Raw genomic sequence first — 23,440 nt, 5'->3', positions numbered from 1 at the left:
TCAGTTGTGCTACCATGAATAACTCTGTGGATGGCTCTTTCAATATTAGAACAGAGTCATTCACAAATGAGGACAGCAGAACCAGCCCTTGCATTATGCTAAGTGAAATAAGTCAGACAGAAAAAGACAAATACTACATGATCTCACTTACATGCGAAACCTAAAAAAGATGAATTCATAGCAAGAGAGAGTAAATTGGTGGTTGGCCAGGTCTAGGGGGCGGGGGAAATGGGGAGATGTTGGTCAAAGGGTACAAACTTCCAGGTGAATAAGTCTAGAGATCTAATGTACAGCATGGTGACTACACTTAACAAGACTGTATTATATACCTGAAAGTTGGTAAAACAATAGATCTTAACTGTTCTCATCATAAACACACAAAGAGTAACTATGAGAGGTGATAAATGTGTTGATTAACATTACTGTGGTAATCATTCCACAATATACATGTATATCAAATCATCACACTGTACACCTTAAACTGACACAATGCTACGTGTCAATTATATGTCAATAAAGCTGCGGGGGGTGGTGCATGGTACAGTGTTGTTTTCTACATTTCCACAAAAGGTATCACTGCTGGATAACTGAAATCTTTGTTTATATCTGTGACTGAGAAATCCCAGAAGTTCCCTAAAAGGACTTCAACATCCTATAACTATCCTGCTTTAAAAAGTGTATGGAAACCAGACAAGGATGTCACAAAGAAAGAAACCTACAGGCCAATATCACTGATGAACATAGATGCAAAACTCCTCAACAAAATACTAGCAAACAGAATCCAACAGCACATTAAAAGGATCATACACCTGATCAAGAGGGGTTTATCCCAGGAATGCAAGGATTCTTCATTCAATATACACAAATCAATCAATGTGATGCACCATATTAACAAATTGAAGAAGAAAAACCATATGATCAACTCAATAGATGCAGAGAAAGCTTTCGACAAAATTCAACACCCATTTATGATAAAAACCCTCCAGAAAGTAGGCATAGAGGGAACTTTCCTCAACATAATAAAGGCCACATATCACAAACCCACAGCCAACATCCTTCTCAATGGTGAAAACCTGAAACCATTTCCTCTATGATCAGGAACAAGACAAGGTTGTCCACTCTCACCACTATTATTCAACATAGTTTTGGAATTTTTAGCCACAGTAATCAGAGAAGAAAAAGAAATAAAAGGAATCCAAATCAGAAAAGAAGAAGTAAAGCTGTCACTGTTTGCAGATGACATGATACTATACATAGAGAATCCTAAGGAAGCTACCAGAAAACTACTAGAGCTAATCAACGAATTTGGTAAAGTAGCAGGATACAAAATTAATGCACAGAAATCTCTTGCATTCCTATACACAAAGGATGAAAAAGCTGAAAGAAAAATTAAGGAAACACTCCCATTTACCACTGCAACAAAAAGAATAAAATACCTAGGAATAAACCTCCCTAAGGAGACAAAAGACCTGTATGCAGAAAACTATAAGACACTGATGAAAGAAATTAAAGATGATAGAAACAGATGGGGAGATATACCATATTCTTGGATTGGAAGAATCAACATTGTGAAAATGACTATACCACCCAAAGCAATCTACAGATTGAATGCAATTCCTATCAAACTACCAATGGCATTTTTCACAGAACTAGAACAAAAAAATTTCACAATTTGTATGGAAACACAAAAGACCCTGAATACCCAAAGCAATCTTGAGAAAGAAAAACAGAGCTGGAGGAATCAGGCTCCCAGACTTCAGGCTATACTACAAGGCTACAGTAATCAAGACAGTATGGTACTGGCACAAAAACAAAAATATAGATCAATGGAACAGATAGAAAGCCCAGAGATAAACCCATGCACGTATGGTCACCTTATTTTTGATATAGGAGGCAAGACTATACAATGGAGAAAATACAGCCTCTTTAATAAGTGGTGCTGGGAAAACTGGACAGGTACATGTAAAAGAATGAAATTAGAACACTCCCTAACACCATACACAAAAAGAAACTCAAAATGGATTCAAGACCTAAATGTAAGGCCAGATGCTATAAAACTCTTAGAGGAAAACATAGGCAGAACACTCTATGACATAAATCACAGCAAGATCCTTTTTGACCCACCTCCTAGACAAATGGAAATAAAAACAAAAATAAACAGATGGGACCTAATGAAACTTAAAAGCTTTTGCACAGCAAAAGAAACCATAAACGAGACCAAAAGACAACCCTCAGAATGGGAGAAAATATTTGCAAATGAAGCAACTGACAAAGGATTAATCTCCAAAATATATAAGCAGCTCATGCAGCTCAATACCAAAAAATCAAACCACCCAATCCAAAAATGGGCAGAAGACCTAAATAGATATTTCTCCAGAGAAGATATACAGATTGCCAACAAACACATGAAAGGATGCTCAACATCAGTAACCATTAGAGAAATGCAAATCAAAACTACAACGGGGTATCACCTCACATTGGTCAGAATGACCACCATCAAAAAATCTACAAACGATCAATGCTGGAGAGGGTCTGGAGAAAGGGAACCCTCTTGCACTGTTGGTGGGAATGTAAATTGATACAGCCACTATGGAGAACAGTACGGAGGTTCCTTTAAAAATAGAACTACCATACGACCCAGCAATCCCACTATTGGGCATATACCCTGAGAAAACCATAATTCAAAAAGAGCCATGTACCACAGTGTTCACTGCAGCTCTATTTACAGTAACCAGGACAGAAGCAACCTAAGTGTCCATCGACAGATGAATGAATAAAGAAGATTTGGTACATATATACAATGGAATATTACTCAGCCATAAAAAGAAACGAAATTGAGTTATTTGTAGCGAGGTGGATGGACCTAGAGTCTGTCATATGGAGTGAAGCAAGTCAGAAAGAGAAAAACAAATACCGTATGCTAACACATATAAGTGGAATCTAAAACAAAAAAAAATGGCTGTGAAGAACCTAGGGGCAGGACAGGAATAAAGACGCAGACATAGAGAATGGACTTGAGAACATGGGGAGGGAGAAGGGTAGGCTGGGACAAAGTGAGAGAGTGGCATGGACATATATACACTACCAAATGTAAAATAGATAGCTAGTGGGAAGCAGCCACATAGCACAGGGAGATCAGCTCGGTGCTTTGTGACCACCTAGAGGGGTGGGATAGGGAGCGTGGGAGGGAGATGCAAGAGGGAGGGGATATGGAGATATATGTATAGCTGATTCACTTTGTTATACAGGAGAAACTAACACAACATTGTGAAGCAATTATACTCCAATAAAGATGTTAAAAAAAAAGTGTATGTTATGCAAATGTCAAATCATGTAGTACACCTGAAACTAATATAACATTATACATCAACTATACTTCAATTTTAAAAATCACCCCGAAAGGAAATAAATAAATTGTACCATGTGTACCCTACCAATAAATCATGTGTATGTCATTTTTTTAAAGAAAGTATGTTGGGTGGCAGAGAGCATATGGGAGTGAGACAGATGTGTGAGAACCACTTCCAGCGCTCCTTCCAACACTATATACCAATCACAGGCACAGAAAGGGCTTAATGAGTAAGGAACACAACATAGTTGCAACAAGTTGGCAGGGTTTATTGTTAGCACATTCAGTCACCCTTTACCTCAACCTAACATTACATGACGTTCGGTGGAGTCACTGCTTATCAGCAGCGATTTACTCTGAATTCTCACACTGTGAATATGTGACCATTACAATACTAAATGGATCTTTTATTCTGACTCAGGAAAGAAACAAACTCAGAAGATAGAATCTATCAAAAACAATCGTCAATAATAAGATTTTTTAAAGGCCTATTTACAGACGAGTGGGAGGAGCTAAGGGAGCCAATAAGGTTTGGCGAAGCATCAATGGACTAGCAACACAGGAGGCCATTTACTATCCCTAGGTCTGAAGAAATAAGAGGAGAGAAGTATTACTGGACCCTGGTAGAGGATGGTAACCATGGGAAAGACCTGGTTAGAGCCAACAGGAAAGAGACTGTCCAATGAGCACCTGGCAACAAGTGCCACAAATCGCAGCCCAGCAGGGAGAGGCAAAGGCAGTAAGTATGCAGACTTCTCTCCCTGCCCTCTGAACTTTCATGAGCGCCAACAAGTGGCTAAGCCCTACCAGAAATCAGAAGGCAAGCAAGTCCTCCTGGTAATTCATCCACAGAACTTAGCCTCCCAAGACACAAAGTAAAGAAGAATGAACAATGGGTAATTAAAGGATACATAGCATATCAGCTAACTCCTGTTTATCTTTCAGGCCTAAATTCAGACATTACTTCCTAGACTCCTCGGCCCTCACGGCTCCCTAATTATGTTCTCTGATACTGTTTCCTAAGAACTCCTGGGTAATAAATCCAACATATCGTTTCCCAAAACAAAACACAATCCTAAATAGACAGCCATAGTGGTTAAGAAGTCTCTGCGATCAGACTGCTAAGAGTTCAAGCTTTAATGACCACCTATGGGCTCTGGGACCTTTGGCAAGTTTTTTTTTTTCTTTATAAAATGGGGATAACAGGACCCACCTAGCAGAGTCTTAGGGGGGATTAAGTGAGATGCTCCATCTAAAGCGCTTTAGCACAGTGTCTAGAACATACTTAAGTACTATGGGACCTATTATTACCACTGTATTATGCTTTTAATCAGAAGCCTCTCCTTTTAGTTTGTAAACTTGCTGAATTCTACGGCACCTGTAAATAAAAAAGCAAAGGCTACACTGATCTGTTCTAATTCTTTCGTTATTTGGTAATTTCGTAATTAGAAGCTAAAAAAAATTATCTTCCATCTGTAATTCTTAGAAAAAACTGAACACTTCATTGTGTAATCGCAGGCTTTCCGTGTGACAAAACAATTCTTTGAAAGATACTGGGATAAGATGTAAAGTCTGATCATGATACAAGCAGCGGTGATACTCCCACTGGAGTTTCGGAAGCCTAAAGCGCTAGAATATATTTGATTACACAAGTTAGAAACACTGTGTTAAATATCTCATAATTTATCATTATAAGGCTATAAAATGTAATGTCTTATTTTTATAAATGGCAGTATTTCACATAAGGATTTTGAATATCTAGAATTCAACTTTTTTCTCTGGGAGTTCTCTCAAATGACAGTTTCCTTACTCTTTCTTAGCCACCATAAGGGTCAGGAGGCTTGGATTCTAGAATCAGCTCTGCCATGAATCAGCTCTGCAACCCTGGGTACACTGCCCCAGTTCTCTAGGATGGCCTAGGTTGCCTCACTTTTGAATGAAGTCATTAAACAAAATGATCTTTAGAGTGTATTCTACCTTTAAAATATTATGACCAATTCTCAGACTAGGTAATTTGAGCTAGGTCAGTTTCATCACTTAATTTTCAAGAATTGGCAAACCCTAACAGGCACACTCTTCAGAAGTTTGCCATTTCATCTTTTCCCAGTGCTTAGCTAAGATTTTAAGGGACACGTTTGGCCACAATTTCCCCAAAGTAAAATTATTTTAAAATGTAGAAAAATACCTAAGAGTGTTACTGTTTTACAAGTCCAAGTGCAGGCAGTGAATAACATACATTCTGTACTCACCGGGACAGCTGCCATGAGTGAAGGCTTCAGTACAGTACAGTCTCCTTTGCTTCCCTTTTTAATTTTGCTGGACTAGAGTAAAGAAAAAGTAAATAGGATCAAGGAAACAAACTTTCAGCAGAAAAGGTTATAATTCAAGTATTAACAAGAGCAAACACAGACATTTTTTTAACATCTTTATTGGAGTATAATTGCTTTACAATGGTGTGTTAGTTTCTGCTGTATAACAAAGTGAATCAGTTGTACATATATATATATCCCCATATCTCCTCCCTCTTGCATCTCCCTCCCACCCTCCCGATCCCACCCCTCTAGGTGGTCACAAAGCACCGAGCTGATCTCCCTGTGCTATGCGGCTGCTTCCCACTAGCTATCTATTTTACATTGGGTAGTGTATATGTGTCCATGCCACTCTCTCACTTTGTCCCAGCTTACCCTTACCCCTCCCCATATCCTCAAGTCCATTCTCTAGTAGGTCTGCGTCTTTATTCCCATCTTGCCCCTAGGTTCTTCGTGGGCTTTTTTTTTTTTTTTTTTTTAGATTCCATGTATATGTGTTAGCATACGGTATTTGTTTTTCTCATTCTGACATCACTGTATGACAGACTCTAGGTCCATCCACCTCGCTACAAATAACTCAATTTCGTTTCTTTTTATGGCTGAGTAATATTCCATTGTATATATGTACCACATCTTCTTTATCCATTCATCTGTCGATGGACACTTAGGTTGCTTCCATGTCCTGGCTATTATAAATAGAGCTGCAATGAATATTGTGGTACATGACTCTTTTTGAACTATGGTTTTCTCAGGGTATATGCCCAGTAGTGGGAGTGCTGGGTCGTATGGTAGTTCTATTTTTAGTTTTTTAAGGAAACTCCACACTGTTCTCCATAGTGGCTGTATCAATTTACATTCCCACCAACAGTGCAAGAGGGTTCCCTTTTCTCCACACCCTCTCCAGCATTTGTTGTTTCTAGATTTTTTGATGATGGCCATTCTGACTGGTGTGAGATGATATCTCATTGTAGTTTTGATTTACATTTCTCTAATGATTAATGATGCTGAGCATTCTTTCACGTGTTTGTTAGCAACGTGTGTATCTTCTTTGGAGAAATGTCTATTTAGGTCTTCTGCCCATTTTTGGATTGGGTTGTTTGTTTTTTTGATATTGAGCTGCATGAGCTGCTTGTAAATTTTGGAGATTAATCCTTTGTCAGTTGCTTCATCTGCAAATATTTTCTCCCATGCTGAGGGTTGTCTTTTGGTCTCGTTTATGGCTTCCTTTGCTGTGCAAAAGCTTTGAAGTTTCATTAGGTCCCATTTGTTTATTTTTGTTTTTATTTCCATTTGTCTAGGAGGTGGGTCAAAAAGGATCTTGCTGTGATTTATGTCATAGACTGTTCTGCCTATGTTTTCCTCTAAGAGTTTGATAGTGTCTGGCCCTACATTTAGGGCAAAGACAGACATTTACACATGGAATATTATCTCTACTGCTCTGTGAGTTACCCGTTCCAACTAACGTAACCTACAAGTCTGAGGTATGAGTGCGTAAGTGCTTTATGATGTAGATTATTTCTTCTAGCACATTTCAGCCTTTCTTAGAGGAGAAACTCTGATCCAGGATAAAAGAAAATGGGATATTTTGGTAAACTGAGCATTTTTATTAATAACATATCACACATAGCACAGCCCATCCATTTTCAAACAAAAACAAAAACAAAAAGCAAAAAACTTCAACTAAGGTAGATAAAGCACTGAAACAAGCCTGAAGATCATTTTAACTTTCTCTGATTAGCCAAAAGGCAAAGCCACATCTCAAAGTCGCCACTATGAACATCAACTAACATCACACAGAAATACTAATTTGATAACATTTTGGCTGATAGAATACTGAAGACAACGGAAGTAATTATTTGTCTCAAAATGCTTTTAAAATATGTAAAATAAAGCAATGCTAACAAATCCTCGTTATTTACTACAGCTGCATACTTTTGAAACCAAGGAGAAAGTTTTAGCTGAATTAAAATATCTCATGTTTTAGTAATCTATTCTCAGCCAAACACTGTAACTTAATACGATCATGCCAATATACTGAAAAGCTTGTCACCTGGTCAGAGAGAGTAAGTGGAGAAGAATATCCAATCCTACAACCATAGGTAAAACAAGATATCTCTGCTGTCAATTCTAGTACATGAGCCAAAGGCAGGTAGCCAATATATGTGTCCTTTGGTCTAAAACAAAGTAAGAGAAACATTTTAGCCATTCTTACAAAGACACGATTAGAAACATCAATGACCTTATCGTTTTAATACAGACTAGAGAATGCCAAACATGAGCTCTGATTTCTAAGAAGAAAGCTGAGTAATTCTCTCTTACCCCAGTCCAGGAATTCTCTCACACTGGCCTGTCATTCCAGCTATCAAATTGCTATGATGCATCATCACTCCCTTAGGTCGGCCAGTAGAACCACTGGTGTACATGACGATAGCCAAGTCCGAAGGAGTTGGTCTATTTGGAGGAACGCTTGCTAAATAAATGACAAAGCAGCAAATTTTCTCTAGTTTCCAAGTCAAATTGCTAAGCAAAGGTAAGACTTTCAGATTTTGGCGTAATGGTAAACTATTTAAAACAAACACTCTCTACTGTTAATCACCACGAAAATGGTTCTCAAATTCTGGTTACCTGCAATGAGAATTTCAAACTCAATCTGGCCCATCTTCTGGATGTTTAACCTAATCCCTGTCTGTTCATACCTCTCCACAGTGCTGTTTACAGGGCCTTGTTGTGGAAAGATATCTAAGATTCGGACAATCAGGAAGATAGAGTATTTTGTGTGAGCTCCTCAAGCCTCCGTTTTCTCATCTCTAAAATGAGACAGTTGGACGAGATTATGGTTCTTAACCACTGGTGGGCATGAGAATCACCTGTGGAACTTAAATAAAATACTATCTCTGGACCCTAGTTCTGAAAATTCTGATTCTATATGTCTGAAATGGATCAAAGCCTCCACAGGTGACACTCGTACACACTCCTGATTGAAAACCACTGGACTTGATTTTTTTCAAGTTTTTAGAAAAATAATTTTATTTTAAAATAATTGAACCATGGATATTGAATTAGAGAACCATTATACATTTAACATATTTTTATTAGATTCCAAGTAGCAAGTAAACTCCAAAGGATATCAAACCCAAACGATAATGTCTACTGTTCTGATTGTTGCTTCTTGAAATCTATACAGGAAATCATTGTTTAAAAGTACTGAAAGTGCAGTGAGATTAAAATTATAGCAGGAGATCCTTTCTCTCTGCTACACACACACACACACACACACACACACACACACACACACACGCTCACTCACTCCTGTAGTTAGAATACTTGGTATGTGTCTGGATTGGGGATTCTTTTGCATCTCCCAGAATTAGTGCTTTTTCCCCTATCGGGGCATACCATACTTTGATTCTTTTTAATCAAAATCAGACAGGAATTTTTGGAAACTAAGAAAAAGAGACAGTTTAAAGGGGTTTACAAGCCCTTCATTTCCTACCAAAGGTAATATCTAAACAGTTTCTAAACTTCATTTCTTCTTGCCCTCTGTCTGCAGGTAGGAACGTTTAATCATCTTAAGGGTCCTGAGCCCCAGTGCCATCTCTACTTATTGAATGACTGGGGGAGGGAAATAGAGAGGTCTTCCCAACAGAATACAGTCAGCCACCTTGAGCAGGAATCTGCAGGATTTCTTTGCAAAGGACCAGACAGTAAATATTTTAGGCTTGGAGGGTCATATGGTCTGTGCCCAAACTACCCAACTTTGTTGCTGTAGCTGAAAGGAACCATAGGCAGTTGTTAAACAAATGGATGTGACTGCGTTCCAATCCAACTTCATTTAGAGAAACAGATGCAGGCTGGAGCTTGTTAACCTGTCTGCTAGAGTTGTGCTTCTCAAACTATCTGCTGTGAGGACCCTTTTTTCCCCTAATAATTTATGGATGGGTGCATTTGTAAAATACAATAAAAATGAATTACTGGAACAACGCAGTTAAAAAGACATAACATAGAAGCTTAAAATTTTTAGATGAAACAGGCAACAAATTACATTTCAATAAATATAATTAGAATAGTCACACACAGGGAAAAAGAATTAGAGAAACTGTAAATGTTCCTTGAAAGTATCTTATTAATAAAGAGAACTGCTATTATAAGACATAACTTTTTTTGTCATTCCACGATACTAACTAAACAAAAAGTTGAGTGAAATTTCAATTCCCCATTTATTAACTGCCTACATGCACACTCTAAACAAACACTGTGTGTGTATATATATATATATATATGTCAATATTTTAAATTTTAACATGACATGAATTTGCTTCCAGCTCTTAATCTATCTAACCTAGGTTGGATGGACAACAGTGCTGCTCACAAGAGATAACGTATATCTAAACTGTTCATATAGTTTTTTAATAGCTTTATTGAGGTATAATTGATAATATAAAGAACTGAATATATTAATGTGTACAATTTGATGACTGACCATATACAAACATCCGTGATACAATCACCACAATCAGGGCAACAGGCGTGTCCATCACTTCCCTAAGTTTCCTTGTGTTCCTTTGTTGTTGCTGTTGTTGTTGTTTTTGATTTGATCTTTAAGGCGACATCAACTCTAAGATTCTAACATGCTAAGTTTTAAACAGCACACTGGGGCTTCCACTTTCAAGACAGTGTATTGTGCTAACCTAGTAATCTCCTTTCCTTTCTAGAATACACCAAAATAACGAAGAATCCCCAGGTATATGATCGCAATTAAATAAATAAAAGTTTAATACGGTTGTTGGATGCTAACAAATGAGTTTATACTCTGTATGATACTATAATGATAATACATGTCAGTATACATTTGTCCAAACCCGTAGGATGTGTAACACCCAGAGGGATCCCTAATGTAAACTATGGATTTGGGGTGATAATGATGTCAATGTAAGGTCATCAATTGTAACAAACATACTACTCTGGGATGCTGATAATGGGGGACGCTGTGCACGTGTGTACCTTCCCCTCAGTTTTGCTGTGAACCTAAAACTGCTCTACCAAATAAACTTTTTTACAAATCAGTTTATAAAATGAATCACATTTATATATACAAGTTAAAATAACCATTTTAAACAGTATGATTTAGTACTGAGATAACCAAAGATAAAGCTATACTTAAATGGGGTAATGTTAGTGCTCCTTAAAGGGATCTACTGTCATAGTTTATAAATCAAGCAAATAGGGACTGCATCCTTCTGATGACTGATGGAAGCGGCAGCAGTAGATATGTTAAGGTCTTCTCAGGCTAAGCACACAATGTGACACTTCACTTCTTGTCATCATCATAACAACTGTCTACTCAGGTAAAGGATCACTCCAAACATATGTGTCTTATTAACTGTAGAGATGAGCGGACTAGGTGGGACCTGTGGTCTATCATGCTCTGGCTCACACAAAATTATGAGGACCAATACCCCCCCCCCCAGTTTTGTGCCAACAAATCCCTACCAATCAGGACTTCCCAGTCAAGTTTACCGCGATCTTGCAGGGTCAACCTGGTGTTGAGAGATAATTCTCCACGGGTCTCTTGAGTTTCTGTACATCTTGCGAGCAGAGGCACTGACTGTTCCAGGCTGTCTTTGCAAGGATGACTGCACAGTGAACAGCCTTGGAAGACAGAGAAAGTGTCTCCCTCCAGAGCAAGGAGCAGGCATGTTCACTGTCCAGTACAATAAAGATAATATCTCTCCCCAGAGCAAAGGGCAGGCATACTTATGCCTATGATAAAAGACTCGGATTACTCATCTAGTAGAGTATTGTGATCTTCTCATTAAACAGGAGAAAGAAAAATATTTCAATGGAGTACTTCATTTGCTCAACCCTCTGTCCTGATGACCAACTGACATTTTGATATAAGACACACTTAACTTGTTTCAAATGAAATAGCAGCTACCGTATCAGTGGTAGAATAAGCCAAGTACGGTTTTGGCAAACAGCTCTGCATCCTCTGAGACGTGATGAAAATCAGCAGCATTAAGCATTAAAAAAAAAAACAGTTTACTGAATGGAAGGCCTGAGATCTCTGCCTTACGTGAGTCCAGATTGGAAGGTTACAGCGGGTTTCTTTGAAAAAAGAAAAGTTTGGGAGCAACTGCCATAGCCTCAGCCATTTAGTAACATTTCAAACAGTGGTTACCTTCTTGAGGAGAAAGGGAGAGAAAAATCTGAATCGTATATGGTCTTGAGAGTTTTTAAACATTTTCAAAGTTTTCTTATTGAGTTATACAAAACTTGTTTCAAATCAGAGAACTTTACAGCTTTCACTTGCATTACTGCTTTTCCTAACCTACTGGAATAACAAGCCTTGAAGAGATTAATGCATTTGTTTTAACTGCTTTACTTACAGTTTTCTGGCTTGGATCCCAACTCTTCTACTGATTGCATGCTGTGAATCTCAAATCCTTCAGGGTATTCTGCCTTATTGATCGTCTTATTATCCACATAAATGATACGTTTAACACAGTTAATATCTAACAATGCAGTCTGTTGAGCAGAAAGAAAAGCCAGTTATTAAATATGGGTATGCAATAAACTCAATTCTTGAATATTCTCCTATGCTGTCAAACACTGCCATGAATTAAAAGAAAATTTCATACTTACCTTAAGTTTACTCTCCAGAAGTTCAACACTAGTAATCAGATAGGTAGCCTCAGATTCATTTAACCCGTGAACTACAGCTTCTTTGCCAAGTGTGGCATATAAAGTCACAACTGCATAATAAAAAATGAACACAAAAGTTAAATGATAAACATTTCTTAGATATATTATCTAAGTCAACTTTTAATGACAGATATACTCACAGATGCAAAGACATTTTATAATCTCATTTGATTTCATAGTCTCTGCTATTACCCTTCAACCTTGCCTCAAACTTCCTGGTAGTCACAAATCTTTCTTACAAATTTTCGGGATTCTAACTTTTTAAACCTAAAGAAACCCAGAAATACTGGAAGTGCCACAAACTGGGCAAAAGTCATCAGTCAATTCAGTTTCTCAAGGCCAACAGGTTCTGGCTGAACACTTGCTTGGAAAACAAGAGGATCTCAGGACAATTTCACATGTAAGTGAAGCCCACTCTCTCCCCCTCCAAAAACACCAGGCACTTACGAGGAAAGTTGTACTTAAAGCAGGTCTGTGCTGCAATCATCCATTCAGCCCTGGTCTCACAGAAAATGGCAATAGTGCTCTTTGGTTTCAGTCCCAATGCAGCGAGTCCACTACCAAAGTTACTCACTCTGCGGTTCACTTCGAGATAGTTCATCCATTTATAATTCCCAAGAATTAACTGTTAAAGTGAGACATTCTGTAATATTAGCATATGTACTCAAACAAGCAATTAACATACTATTCAAAGTGTAGAACTCTAAAAATATCCTTAAGTGAATTACACAGATGCTGTGAGCACCTTCTGAGAATTAGTTACGGGCACTATAATGGAACGCCAGCATGTTTTAAATGCACTTGATTTATAATAAAGTGTACCTTCCCCTTTAAAAACAATAGGAAGCACAAAAATGCTTTACCTTCTTAAAAACCTTTCCATTTGGCTGCATTTCATTTTCTTCACTTAGGATTTCCCTGGTCCCCAGGCTGTCCTTCTTCCCAAACTTGGATACGGCATGATCGAATAATTTATCCAGGGTGTCTGCTCCAGGGATGTCTATGACAGCTAGTGAGTCGAAGTGCGTGACAGAGCGATACGGACTTCCAGGTTTGTCTGAGGTGGGCTTAGCTTTTATTCTCTTTGCCATAGCGTTTTTCTTCTTGGCATTGGTAAGAAAATACCACGGAATAAATACAAGGGCACTGTATATTGTTATTAACAAGTGGATAGGCAGCAAAATAATGGTGAGCACAGTTTGCTTAAGTTTCATAGTGGCAAGGCTTCTAAAATGGTGTTTATTTCTTGTTATTCTTTGGCTTCAGAAAGCCTGATTTTGCTGAAGAAGGCAATAATGGAAGCAGTAGTGAGAGTAGCAGAAGAGTCAAGGCAGTTCAATTTTAACGATACAGATAAGAGTTAGTAATCTTTGGAAGCCGACAATAAAGTACACCTGTAGGTGAAGACAACAAACCAGGCAGAGAGCAGGGAAAACAAAACAAAACAAAAACAAAACAAAAGAGTATTAGCAAGTTGACAGACCACTGATTTAAATACTCAGGTCTTTATTAGTTGCTATAATTGATTTGATACAAGAAAGCGGAAATAACTGGTCTGAAAGACTGGCATTTTCCAGTTTTAATCATTATGGCCATAAATTTTAAATTTAATTTTTATAGGTTTTTAGGTATACTACACATCACTCTGTAAGTCAGTCGTGTAACACTTATAGTGCCTATATGAGTGCAGGCATGTGGTATTTAAGTTTGGCTGAACTTTGGGAGAGTAGTGAATGCCAATATTGAGGTTTCTCTTAAATATGTATATGTAAACTGGACAGCTTTAAATAGGATTTGGTTTTGTTTCCAAAAGAGAGAAAAATTCTACCAATTTTGGTTTATTTCTCAAAGATCAAACCAGAAATATTATTCTGAGTTGTTCTTTAAAATAATTTCTTGGTAATGCTATTCACTACCTCCTATCCCCCAAACTGGAGCAATACAATCATAAAATCATTTCCTACTTGTCCACTTTTGTGCTCAAAATTGCACTAGTTGCCTGGGAGTGGTAGTATTAAGTCCAAAGTAGTGTAAGTCCTGGCCCTTGCTCATTACGAGTTAACACTTGTGAGACCATCAGCACACAAGATAGATCCAGTGTTTTCAAACTTTGTTTGCAGGAGAAGGTGGCAGCAAAACCATTTCTTCAAATAAACACTCATGCAGACTTCCCATATATAGACACTAAAGTGGAACTGCTCTGGCTGAAGCAGGGATTGGGGGTGCCCAGAGTCCCACCCTGGACTTCCTGGAATCCCACTCCCAAAGTGACCACTGGACCTTTTCCGATGAAAAGCCTGTGGAAATACCTAAGTGCTATGGTGTGCACTGCAAGCAATAAATGCGATAGCAGTTCAGAGCAAGTGCAAAATGGTCCACAGTTATTAGGGTAGGCTTTGTGGAGATTAGACTTAAGCTGGACCTTATGTCAGGAATCTGGAAACAAAGGAGAAAGAATGGAGGTCATTCTGGGCTGGGGAACCACATGATAAAAGATGAAGAGGTAGAAATGAAAGGACTTTGGGAGAGGAGAGACTGCCAAAAAAATGGACACTCACCTGAGTGGGGCACAGAGTACTCGCTGGCTAAACGGGCCACAGTAGTACAGGGTCTGACAAATCAGGCAAAGTAGTTTTGATTTGATTTGACAGGAAACTGGAGGCCACTGCAGGTCAGAAAAAACAGTGCCAAATGGAAAGGAACTGCAGAAACAGCCTCAGGGAGAATAATGTCTCTCCAGGAACTTGCCTTCAGCTGAGAAAGCTATTTTGGAGATGGCGGTATATTTCAACTACAAAAATTAAAATATTAGTTCACTTTGAGGAGACAAATTGAAGTGCATCCTTCTGCAACTCTTGTGGAAATGGACTACTGACCCCAAGAGAGTTGTGCGTTTTTACACCAACTACTATAAAATGGTTGGCTTAATCCTTAATCCTGCCTCTGCTTTTGTTCATGTCCTTCAACTGAGTGTGGTGAAATGAGCAAGAAACTACAGGTGAAAAGACCTGGGTTTCAGACCCCATCTCTGTCACTGACTGGCGGCTGTATAACCTTGGGCAAAACGATCTGTCTGAGCTTAGGATCTGACTAGATCAGTAGCCCTTAACTTCCTAGAGGTGATGGGCCCCTTTCAGCATCCAATGAGAACTATGAACCCAGTTCCCCTCAGAAAGATATGCAAAATGGTATACACAAATTCAGGGGATTCCTGAGTTCCCTGGAATCCATCCATGAACACCAAAGGGTGACACCACCCTTACACTAAAAATTTCTGGCCTAGATGATTTCCTGGGGCCCTTCCAACTTTAATTTTATGATTTACTATACCTAGAAATTGCTTTCTCAGTCTCTTGGACAAGTCTGGTCATTCATTTTTTCAAGACAAGGTACATCAAGTGTCTATCATAGTGCTTGATCCTCAATATGCAAGATTCCCTCTAACAATCCTCTCCTCCATCAGACATTCCATGACTACCCAAATCCTTGATAATCTTTCCTTTTTCTAATTTCCCACATCACTTGAAATGTCTACCACTCATTCTGATCCTTGATTATACCATCATTTTTAAACATCTAAGCACCTAAAGCACAGACCAGGAGTTCTCAACCCTATCAAACCCAACACCTCTTTGTTATAACAAATACTTCATAATACTCCTTTATAAACCTTAAAGGAGAGTCACAGATGATAGTCTACCCACACACACAATTTTTTAAAATAATTCTTTACTGGTAATATAAAGAAGTACTGAAAGGAAATCAATTCAAAATAAATACTTATTTCAATATGTAAATTATCAGGGACAATACCAGAAGTACCACCTCAGGCTCACCCTTGGGGCTGAAGAAGTAGAAGACAGCTTTTGAAGAGCTTACAATCTAGCTAGATTTAAACTGTATTGTATGTGTTCAGTCATTCATGTTGTTACATACACTTAATTTTTTAAACAGATTTGCCTTAAGTCTTGGAGGTAGGGAAACATCTACTTAATCCTCGTAGTACAGAGACACATACACATAAACACACACACACACACACAGAGTACACAAGGCTCAAAGAACATTCAGGTAAAGAGAGATCAGAGAGGTCGTTTAGTCCAGAAGTTTTCTAATTCTTTCTGGTGGTACTGGGGGCAGGGGGCGAGGCATGGCTCATTCATTTGAATAAAATCTTATGTGGACGTGAAAACACAAGTACAGATAAAAGCAAAAGGCAGAGTTGCTTTGGTGGGAGCACACTGGAACCTCCATTTCAGCTGAATATTTGAGCCACTGATATCGTCTGATCTTCCATCTCAAAGAGAAGCAAATGTTGTGACAGTACAAACTGTAACCAAGGCCTGTCCCCAGTGTTACATCCAGCCTATTGATACATTCGTTAAAAAAAAAAAAAGATCTGAACACCTACTATGTGTAAGTTTTGAACACTTAACACAAAGATGAGTAAAACATGTTCTCAATCCTTTACATGCACGTGTGCATGTACATATGTGTCCATATGCATGGCAGGGTGCAGGGAGATGAGTTCACAAATATATACAGTAGAATATGATAGATCCCATCAGAGAAACAAGAATGAAACGCTAAAGGTATTCAAAAGAGGGATGAGATTACATCCAGTTTTGGGGGGACAAAAAGAGGGAGGACGGAGAACCATCCAGAAAGGTTTCACAAAATAGCACGGTATTTGGAGTCTGTATGAAGGATGGATATGTTTTCAAAAGGAGAGGACAAAGATTGGGAAATGAGGACAGTCCTCATGGACTGGGGAATGGATGGGGGCAGAACTGCAGGATGTATCAGAAAACAGCAAGTAGAGTGGCAGATGCTTTCGAGCTTTCTGTGGAAAGTGCTGTTCCCCTTTTATGATCTAAGTCAATGGGAAAATTGAATTATTTCAGAGTCAACGTTACTAGAACGCCGCTATACTATAAGAGACACGTGTATGATGATTTGGCAACTCAAGACTATGCACCCCGCTATTATGTTAGGGGAAAATGAATTGTTCTCTAAAGAAGAGAAAGTCTGATATCCTGGGTGGTACATGGACTAAACAAAGTTAGGAGGTCTGGCTTCTAACCTCAGCGTCTGCTCTCATGTGTGACTTCGGATGAGATATATGACCTCTCACCTAAAAGCTCTGTACCAGTGGCATTGCGTGTAAAACAGGAATACCGCTTGTGTTATCTACTTCGTGCCCCTGTTGGGAGAATCCTTCGTCTGATCCGGCTTCAATTTCATGAGCATTAATAATCAGTTCCTGGAATACACTTTCGACCTGCTTGCATCTCTCCCTCTTCATTGTACTCACTCAGCTAAACCACAACCTGGTTAAATCCCGCCTGCCACCTAATCTGCACCCATCCCCATGCAGCTGAATTTGGCTAGAGAAAAACCCAGCTGTGCTGAACGCCCCCCTTTAGATCCATGATTGCTCCCTCAAAGGGACCCTTGAAGCTGCACGGAAACCATGCTGCCCTAGCGTCCACTAGGCCATCCAGAGGCTTGCTCTCCTGGGGTTTGCTCTCCTGGGGTTACACTTTGTTCTCTCTCTTCAGACCACCGAGGCTCCTCTGCCATCCTCATCCTCAGCTGCTGACCTGGCTTACCAGTTGGCTGAGAAAACTAAAACGATCTGAAGAGAACTTCCACAGACTCCCACCAGTGTGTCTCCCCATCTACTCGGATCTGTGGCCATGTGCTCTCTTCTCTCCCATGACTAGAGATGGACTAGTGATGCTCCTAGCTAAGGCCAACCCCTTCACTTGTGTGTGACACCCCTGTCTAGACCAGAAAGACCTGGCGGTGCCACTCTACTGATTCTTCCCTCTCTCTCCAGCCTCATTAATTTTTCCGGCTCGAATCGGTTCCATCAGCATCCTAACAGGCTTTTATTTCTTTCATCTTAAAAACCACTCCCTCTCTGTAGGAGAAGGAGAAGAGTTGTCTCTGTGCTCTCTCACCCAGCTCCCTCCTCCTATTTTCTCTTGAACCCACTACGCTCAGGCTTTCCCCTCTACCATTCCACAAAATTGCTCTGATCAAGTTCACTGATGACTTCCATGTTGTCAGATCCCAAGGTCAATTAAAGCTCAGTCCTCATCCCCTTTGACCCACTACCAGCCTTTAGCCCCGTTGACCCCTCTTTTCCTGCTGGAAACTTCTTCACTTGCCTTCCAGTAGACCCCATTCTTCAGGTTTTCTTCCGACTTCCCTGGCCATTCCTTCTCCATCTTCTTTGCTGCTTCTTCCTCATCTCCCTGACCTCTAAACGCTATAGTGCTCAGTCCTTGAACCTTTTCTTTATCTATGCTCACTCCCGTGGTGATCTCATTTAGTCTCACAGCTTTAATTAGCATATATATGGTGATGACTCTCAAAATGTCCCCCCTTAGCCTGGAGGTCTCCCTTAGACACCTAGGTTTGTATATCCAACTGTTTCCTCAACAGATCCATTTAGATATCAGTTACATATTCAAATTTAATACATATGTTGAAAATTGAGCCACTGATCGTCCTCCCACAAACCTAGCACACCCAGTCTTGCCCATTTCTGTAGTTCCAGTTGCTTTGACCAAAAGCCTTCGATGACCAGGTTCACTTTCACTCCCCTCTCTTTCTCACACATTCCACACCCAATTCAACAGCAAATCCTACCAGCTCTACTTACAAAACAGATATCAAATTCAACTACTTCTCACCACCTCTACTGCTACCATCCTGGCTCAAGCCACTATCCTCTCTCACCTGGATAAATGCAATAGCCAATCCGATCTCCCTGCTTCCACCTTTATAATAAATTCTAAACTCAGCAGCCAGAGTGCTCTAGTTCAAGTTCAAGTTAGACCATACCATTCCTCTGCTCAAAATCTTTCAAAGAATCCCCATATGACTCATTCAGAAATACAGTCCTTACTCAGACCTAGGAGACGGGATCTGTCGTCCACCTCAAGTTTCCATCTTCATCTCCGACACTTTTCCCTGCCTCATTCTGCTACCGTCCCACTTGTTCCTTGCTGTTTCTGGGACACACCAAGCATGACCCTGCCTCAGGGTCCTTGTACATGCTATTCTCTTTGCCTGGAATGTTCTTCTAAGATACCTGCACAGCTTATTCTCTCACCTTCTTTTTGTCTTTACTCAAATATCACCTTCTCAGTGAGGCCTTCTCTAGCCACTCCAAAATTGAACCCCAAGACCTCCTATCCCTTTCTCGCTTTATTATTCTCCCTAGTACTTGTAACTACTATGTCATATGCTTTATTTTTCATGTTTATTATGAATGCCCCCATTAGAACATAAAAGCTCCATGAGGCAGAGAGTTTATTGTTTGCTGCTGAATCCTCCTACAACAGTATCTCTGTGTGTTAACTGTTCAATAAACTTGTTGACTGAAATAAGAATGGACATGGAGGGACTTCCCTGGTGGTCCAGAGGTTAAGAATCCGCCTGCCAAGGCAGGGGACATGGGTTAGATCCCTGGTCCGGGAAGATCCCATATGCCGCAGGGCAACTAAGCCTGTGCGCCACAACTACTGAGCCTGCGCTCTAGAGCCCATGAGCCACAACTACTGAGCCCATGTGCCACAACTACTGAAGCCCGAGCGCCTAGAGCCCGTGCTCCGCAACGAGAAGCCACCGCAATGAGAAGCGTGCACACTGCAATGAAGAGTAGCCCCCGCTCGCCGCAACTAGAGAAAGCCCGTGAGCAGCAATGAAGACCCAGCGCAGCCAAAAAAAAAAAAAAAAAAAAAAAGGAATGGACATGGATTGCTCTGAAACTATAAAGTAAAAATGGACGTAAGTGCAATAGCCGGAAGACAACCAACCTTAGTCATCTTCTTAAAAAATCACTTGTCCATGCCAACACTCTAGGAAATGACATACTCTTAAAAGCCCCTGGTAATTAATTTGAACACGTATTTAGTTGCTTGCGAGAAAATATGAAACTGGAAAAACTGCCTGTTACATGGAGGGAAAAGACAGTTGTTATAAAAGCAAGAGGGTTACAGAATTTTTACTACGTGCTTTTTCACGGATGCCTTTCAGAGAGGAATGCTGTCCTGCCATGTATGAAGAGAAATACTGCTGTCCCGCCAGGAGGACGTAAACTCTGAGTTGCGCTTCCTTGAAATCAAGTGTTGCATTTGTAGTTCAGCTGTAAAAGGGCAGGGCATCAGCTTCAGTCAGGGGATAGCTAATCATTCCTGTTGATGTTCGGCATTCTATATGAGAACCAGATTAATAACCACTTACTGAGCCTGTACTAGGAGCTAGGCACTGTGCTCAGTCCTTTGGATATATTATTTCATTTAGTCCATCAGAAAACCCTTTTGAAGTAACACCCTGATGACATAGCTGATGATAGAACAGTCTCCGACAGATCATTTGCCCAAGTTAACACAGCTAAGTAGGGATTTGGACCCAGGTCTATCTGATTTTAAAGTCCATACTTTCAGCTGTACTGTCTGTGACCTTGGTCATACTGGTATAATCTAAATGGGTGAGAGTGACAAACTTTGTATATGAAAAAAATCCTGATGACAACTTTGAGCACTGATCTGTCCTACAGCCTAAGGCATTTTTATAGGGGAAAAAAAGCCCTTTAGGTGTCTAGTAAGTCCTAGAAGTGTAAGTGAAAATCAGGTGCAATTTTTTTTAAATTTTGAGGTCAAGTTTAATGTTAAGTATTTCATTCCAGTTACTTCAAACGCTCTGAGATAGCTAGGTTAAACACAAAAAGCATTAGTAATACATTAAGCTCCAGTACACAAAGTAAACAAACACTACATACTGATTAAAGTCTGAATTTAAAAGATACCATCTCTCCCAGCAGCACAGAGAAAAACTAATAAACTGAAGTCAATGCCAAGGCACTTTTTTTCAAAAGTTTTATAAAATAGACTAAACCAAGGAAGGATGCACACCTCTACCAAGCTGAAACACGTGGTAGGGCAAATTAACTTCATCTGTCCTTGATATAATAATACCTTATGAAAACATACAAAATATAAACTTGATAATCAATGGTTAACTGTGTCAGTGCTACTTTAAGAAATCACATTTTCAAATCATACATCACTTAAGGGTAATTTAAACACCAAATAAAGAGATAACTTGCCTTCTGAAAAGGATAAGCTGTATTCACTAAACTTTAAATCAGAAAATTATAAAAAATACAAGAGATTAAACAGGTAAGCATACCGGTTGCACTTTAGAAGATCATAGTTCTACATAGATATTACATCACCAAGACTTCTGTGAAGGCCTGGGGTGCTTTTTTAAAAACTCCTATTTTCTTTCACACACTATTAAAAAGCTCCAAATGATTTTAAAACATATAGGAGAAAGCTCATATACATGTTAAAGAAATTGGTTGCCTTTGGTTCATGAAATCAAACTTTACAGGAGCTACATTACAATATAATTAACTTTATATTTTAATATTAAAACTTTTAACTTTAAAACATTTGTAGACAAATGACTTATTTAGCCATTTTCTTACAAAATGGCTAAGTAAGTCACTACAACTCAGCTACCTGGCCACCATGATGTGAAACTGTCTCATGGTCGAGAACAAACAAAAAAACTTCACTCTGCTCTTCAGCAGTAAATATACCTTATAAGTGAGATTAATAAAAGAATTCAAAGACTGATAAATCTGTTGAAGACGGAAATCTTACAGCCATTCAGTCAACCCTTAACACTAAAACATTAAAATTAACATTTTAACATTAAACCTTTTTAAATGTTAATATTTTAAGAAAATAAAAGTCATTAAGAGTAGCTAGCAGGATCTTTTGCTATCAGGCAGTCTACAAGACTGAATAATCATGTGAAATATACATCCGTCTGCCCCTTGTAAGTCTCACCTGACTCAAAGTTAGTAAGCCAATATAATAAATATGAAATAGCTAATACAAGCAAACTTTTAACCTGGTATACAGTAATTATAATAAATACATCTGAAAACTGAAAAAAGCAAAACAAAAACACCTAGGGTGAATATACAGATGCTCTCTAACACCACATTGCACCTGTGCCTAGCTACCTTGACTAGGAGTATCTCACAACTATGACTGATCTTTGGGTTTGTCTCTAACAAGATTAACCAAACCTGTTTACTTCATCACCTGGACAGGTATTAACTCCTGAAGTCGCCATCCTGCTAGTCTCTTCCCAGCTTTCCCCAGAAAAGAAAGCACCTCAGCTGCCATGTTGAAAATGCTCTTTCTTGTTCTAGCACGTGTTCCCTCCCATAACACCTTAAGAACATCCTCAGCATTCATTCATCAGATAATGCTTTTTCTAGGTCATCGGATAGTATATAATTGGGACCCTACTCACATGTGTTAAAGAGATCTAGTATGTTGAAATGAGATCTAGGAGCCCATGTTGTGCTTCTGCACTTCACACACACTGTGTATGTATATGTAACACTGTGTTACATATCTCTTCCTCATTTTAAGTGATCGCAACACACAATTTTTTTTAACATCTTTATTGGAGTGTAATTGCTTTACATTGTTGTGTTAGTTTCTGCTGTATAACAAAGTGAATCAACTATATGTGTACATATATCCCCATATCCCCTCCGTCTTGCATCTCCCTCCCACCCTCCCTATCCCACCCCTCTAGGTGGTCACACAGCACCGAGCTGATCTCCCTGTGTGATGCAGCTGCTTCCCACTAGCTATCTATTTTACATTTGGTACTGTATATACGTCAATGCTACTCTCTCACTTCATCCCAGCTAGCTTTCCAAAGTTGAGAGTGGGCTGGATATAATTTAATCCAAAGCTTACATGTAAGGAATTTTGAGGATATATCATGCTAGAAGTGGCACCTACTGACAAAGCATGATGTTACAATCCAACTTTATCAGACATCATGAAAAAGGGGAGACAAACTAAGTTGTAGGAGTTATGTGTTCAGTGCTGTAGAAGGGAAGCAGCCAGCACAATGACAATTCCAGTGTTCTACAGCTGCTGCTAAAGAGAATCTGCTACAGATCCCTGTAGACAAAACCCTGCTGCTACATTGGACGGCCCGTCACGCATGGTGTAGACTTTAATTT

At 39.3% G+C, this 23,440-nt stretch overlaps 1 protein-coding gene across 7 annotated transcripts in view; it reads right to left on the bottom strand.

Moving 5' to 3' along the window:
* Nucleotides 1-23,440, bottom strand: part of ACSL4 (acyl-CoA synthetase long chain family member 4) — a 76,298-nt gene that overhangs the window by 21,593 nt on the left and 31,265 nt on the right. The window contains exons 3-10 of one of the 7 annotated variants that reach the window (XM_067723867.1): nt 14,919-15,025; nt 13,224-13,754; nt 12,808-12,985; nt 12,301-12,410; nt 12,045-12,183; nt 7,978-8,128; nt 7,709-7,832; nt 5,599-5,670 (exon numbers count right to left, since the gene is read on the bottom strand). In XM_067723867.1, the coding sequence (XP_067579968.1) occupies nt 5,599-5,670; nt 7,709-7,832; nt 7,978-8,128; nt 12,045-12,183; nt 12,301-12,410; nt 12,808-12,985; nt 13,224-13,574 (1,125 nt within the window). In that variant the 5' untranslated portion in view covers nt 13,575-13,754; nt 14,919-15,025. The remainder of the gene's footprint in view (nt 1-5,598; nt 5,671-7,708; nt 7,833-7,977; nt 8,129-12,044; nt 12,184-12,300; nt 12,411-12,807; nt 12,986-13,223; nt 13,755-14,918; nt 15,026-23,440) is intronic. The other 6 variants (XM_067723871.1, XM_067723872.1, XM_067723868.1 and 3 more) reach the window with 6 other exon arrangements.

The sequence above is a fragment of the Pseudorca crassidens genome, chromosome X (genome assembly GCF_039906515.1).
Source record: "Pseudorca crassidens isolate mPseCra1 chromosome X, mPseCra1.hap1, whole genome shotgun sequence".
Lineage (NCBI taxonomy): Eukaryota > Metazoa > Chordata > Mammalia > Artiodactyla > Delphinidae > Pseudorca > Pseudorca crassidens.
This window is presented reverse-complemented; position numbering and strand designations above follow the sequence as displayed.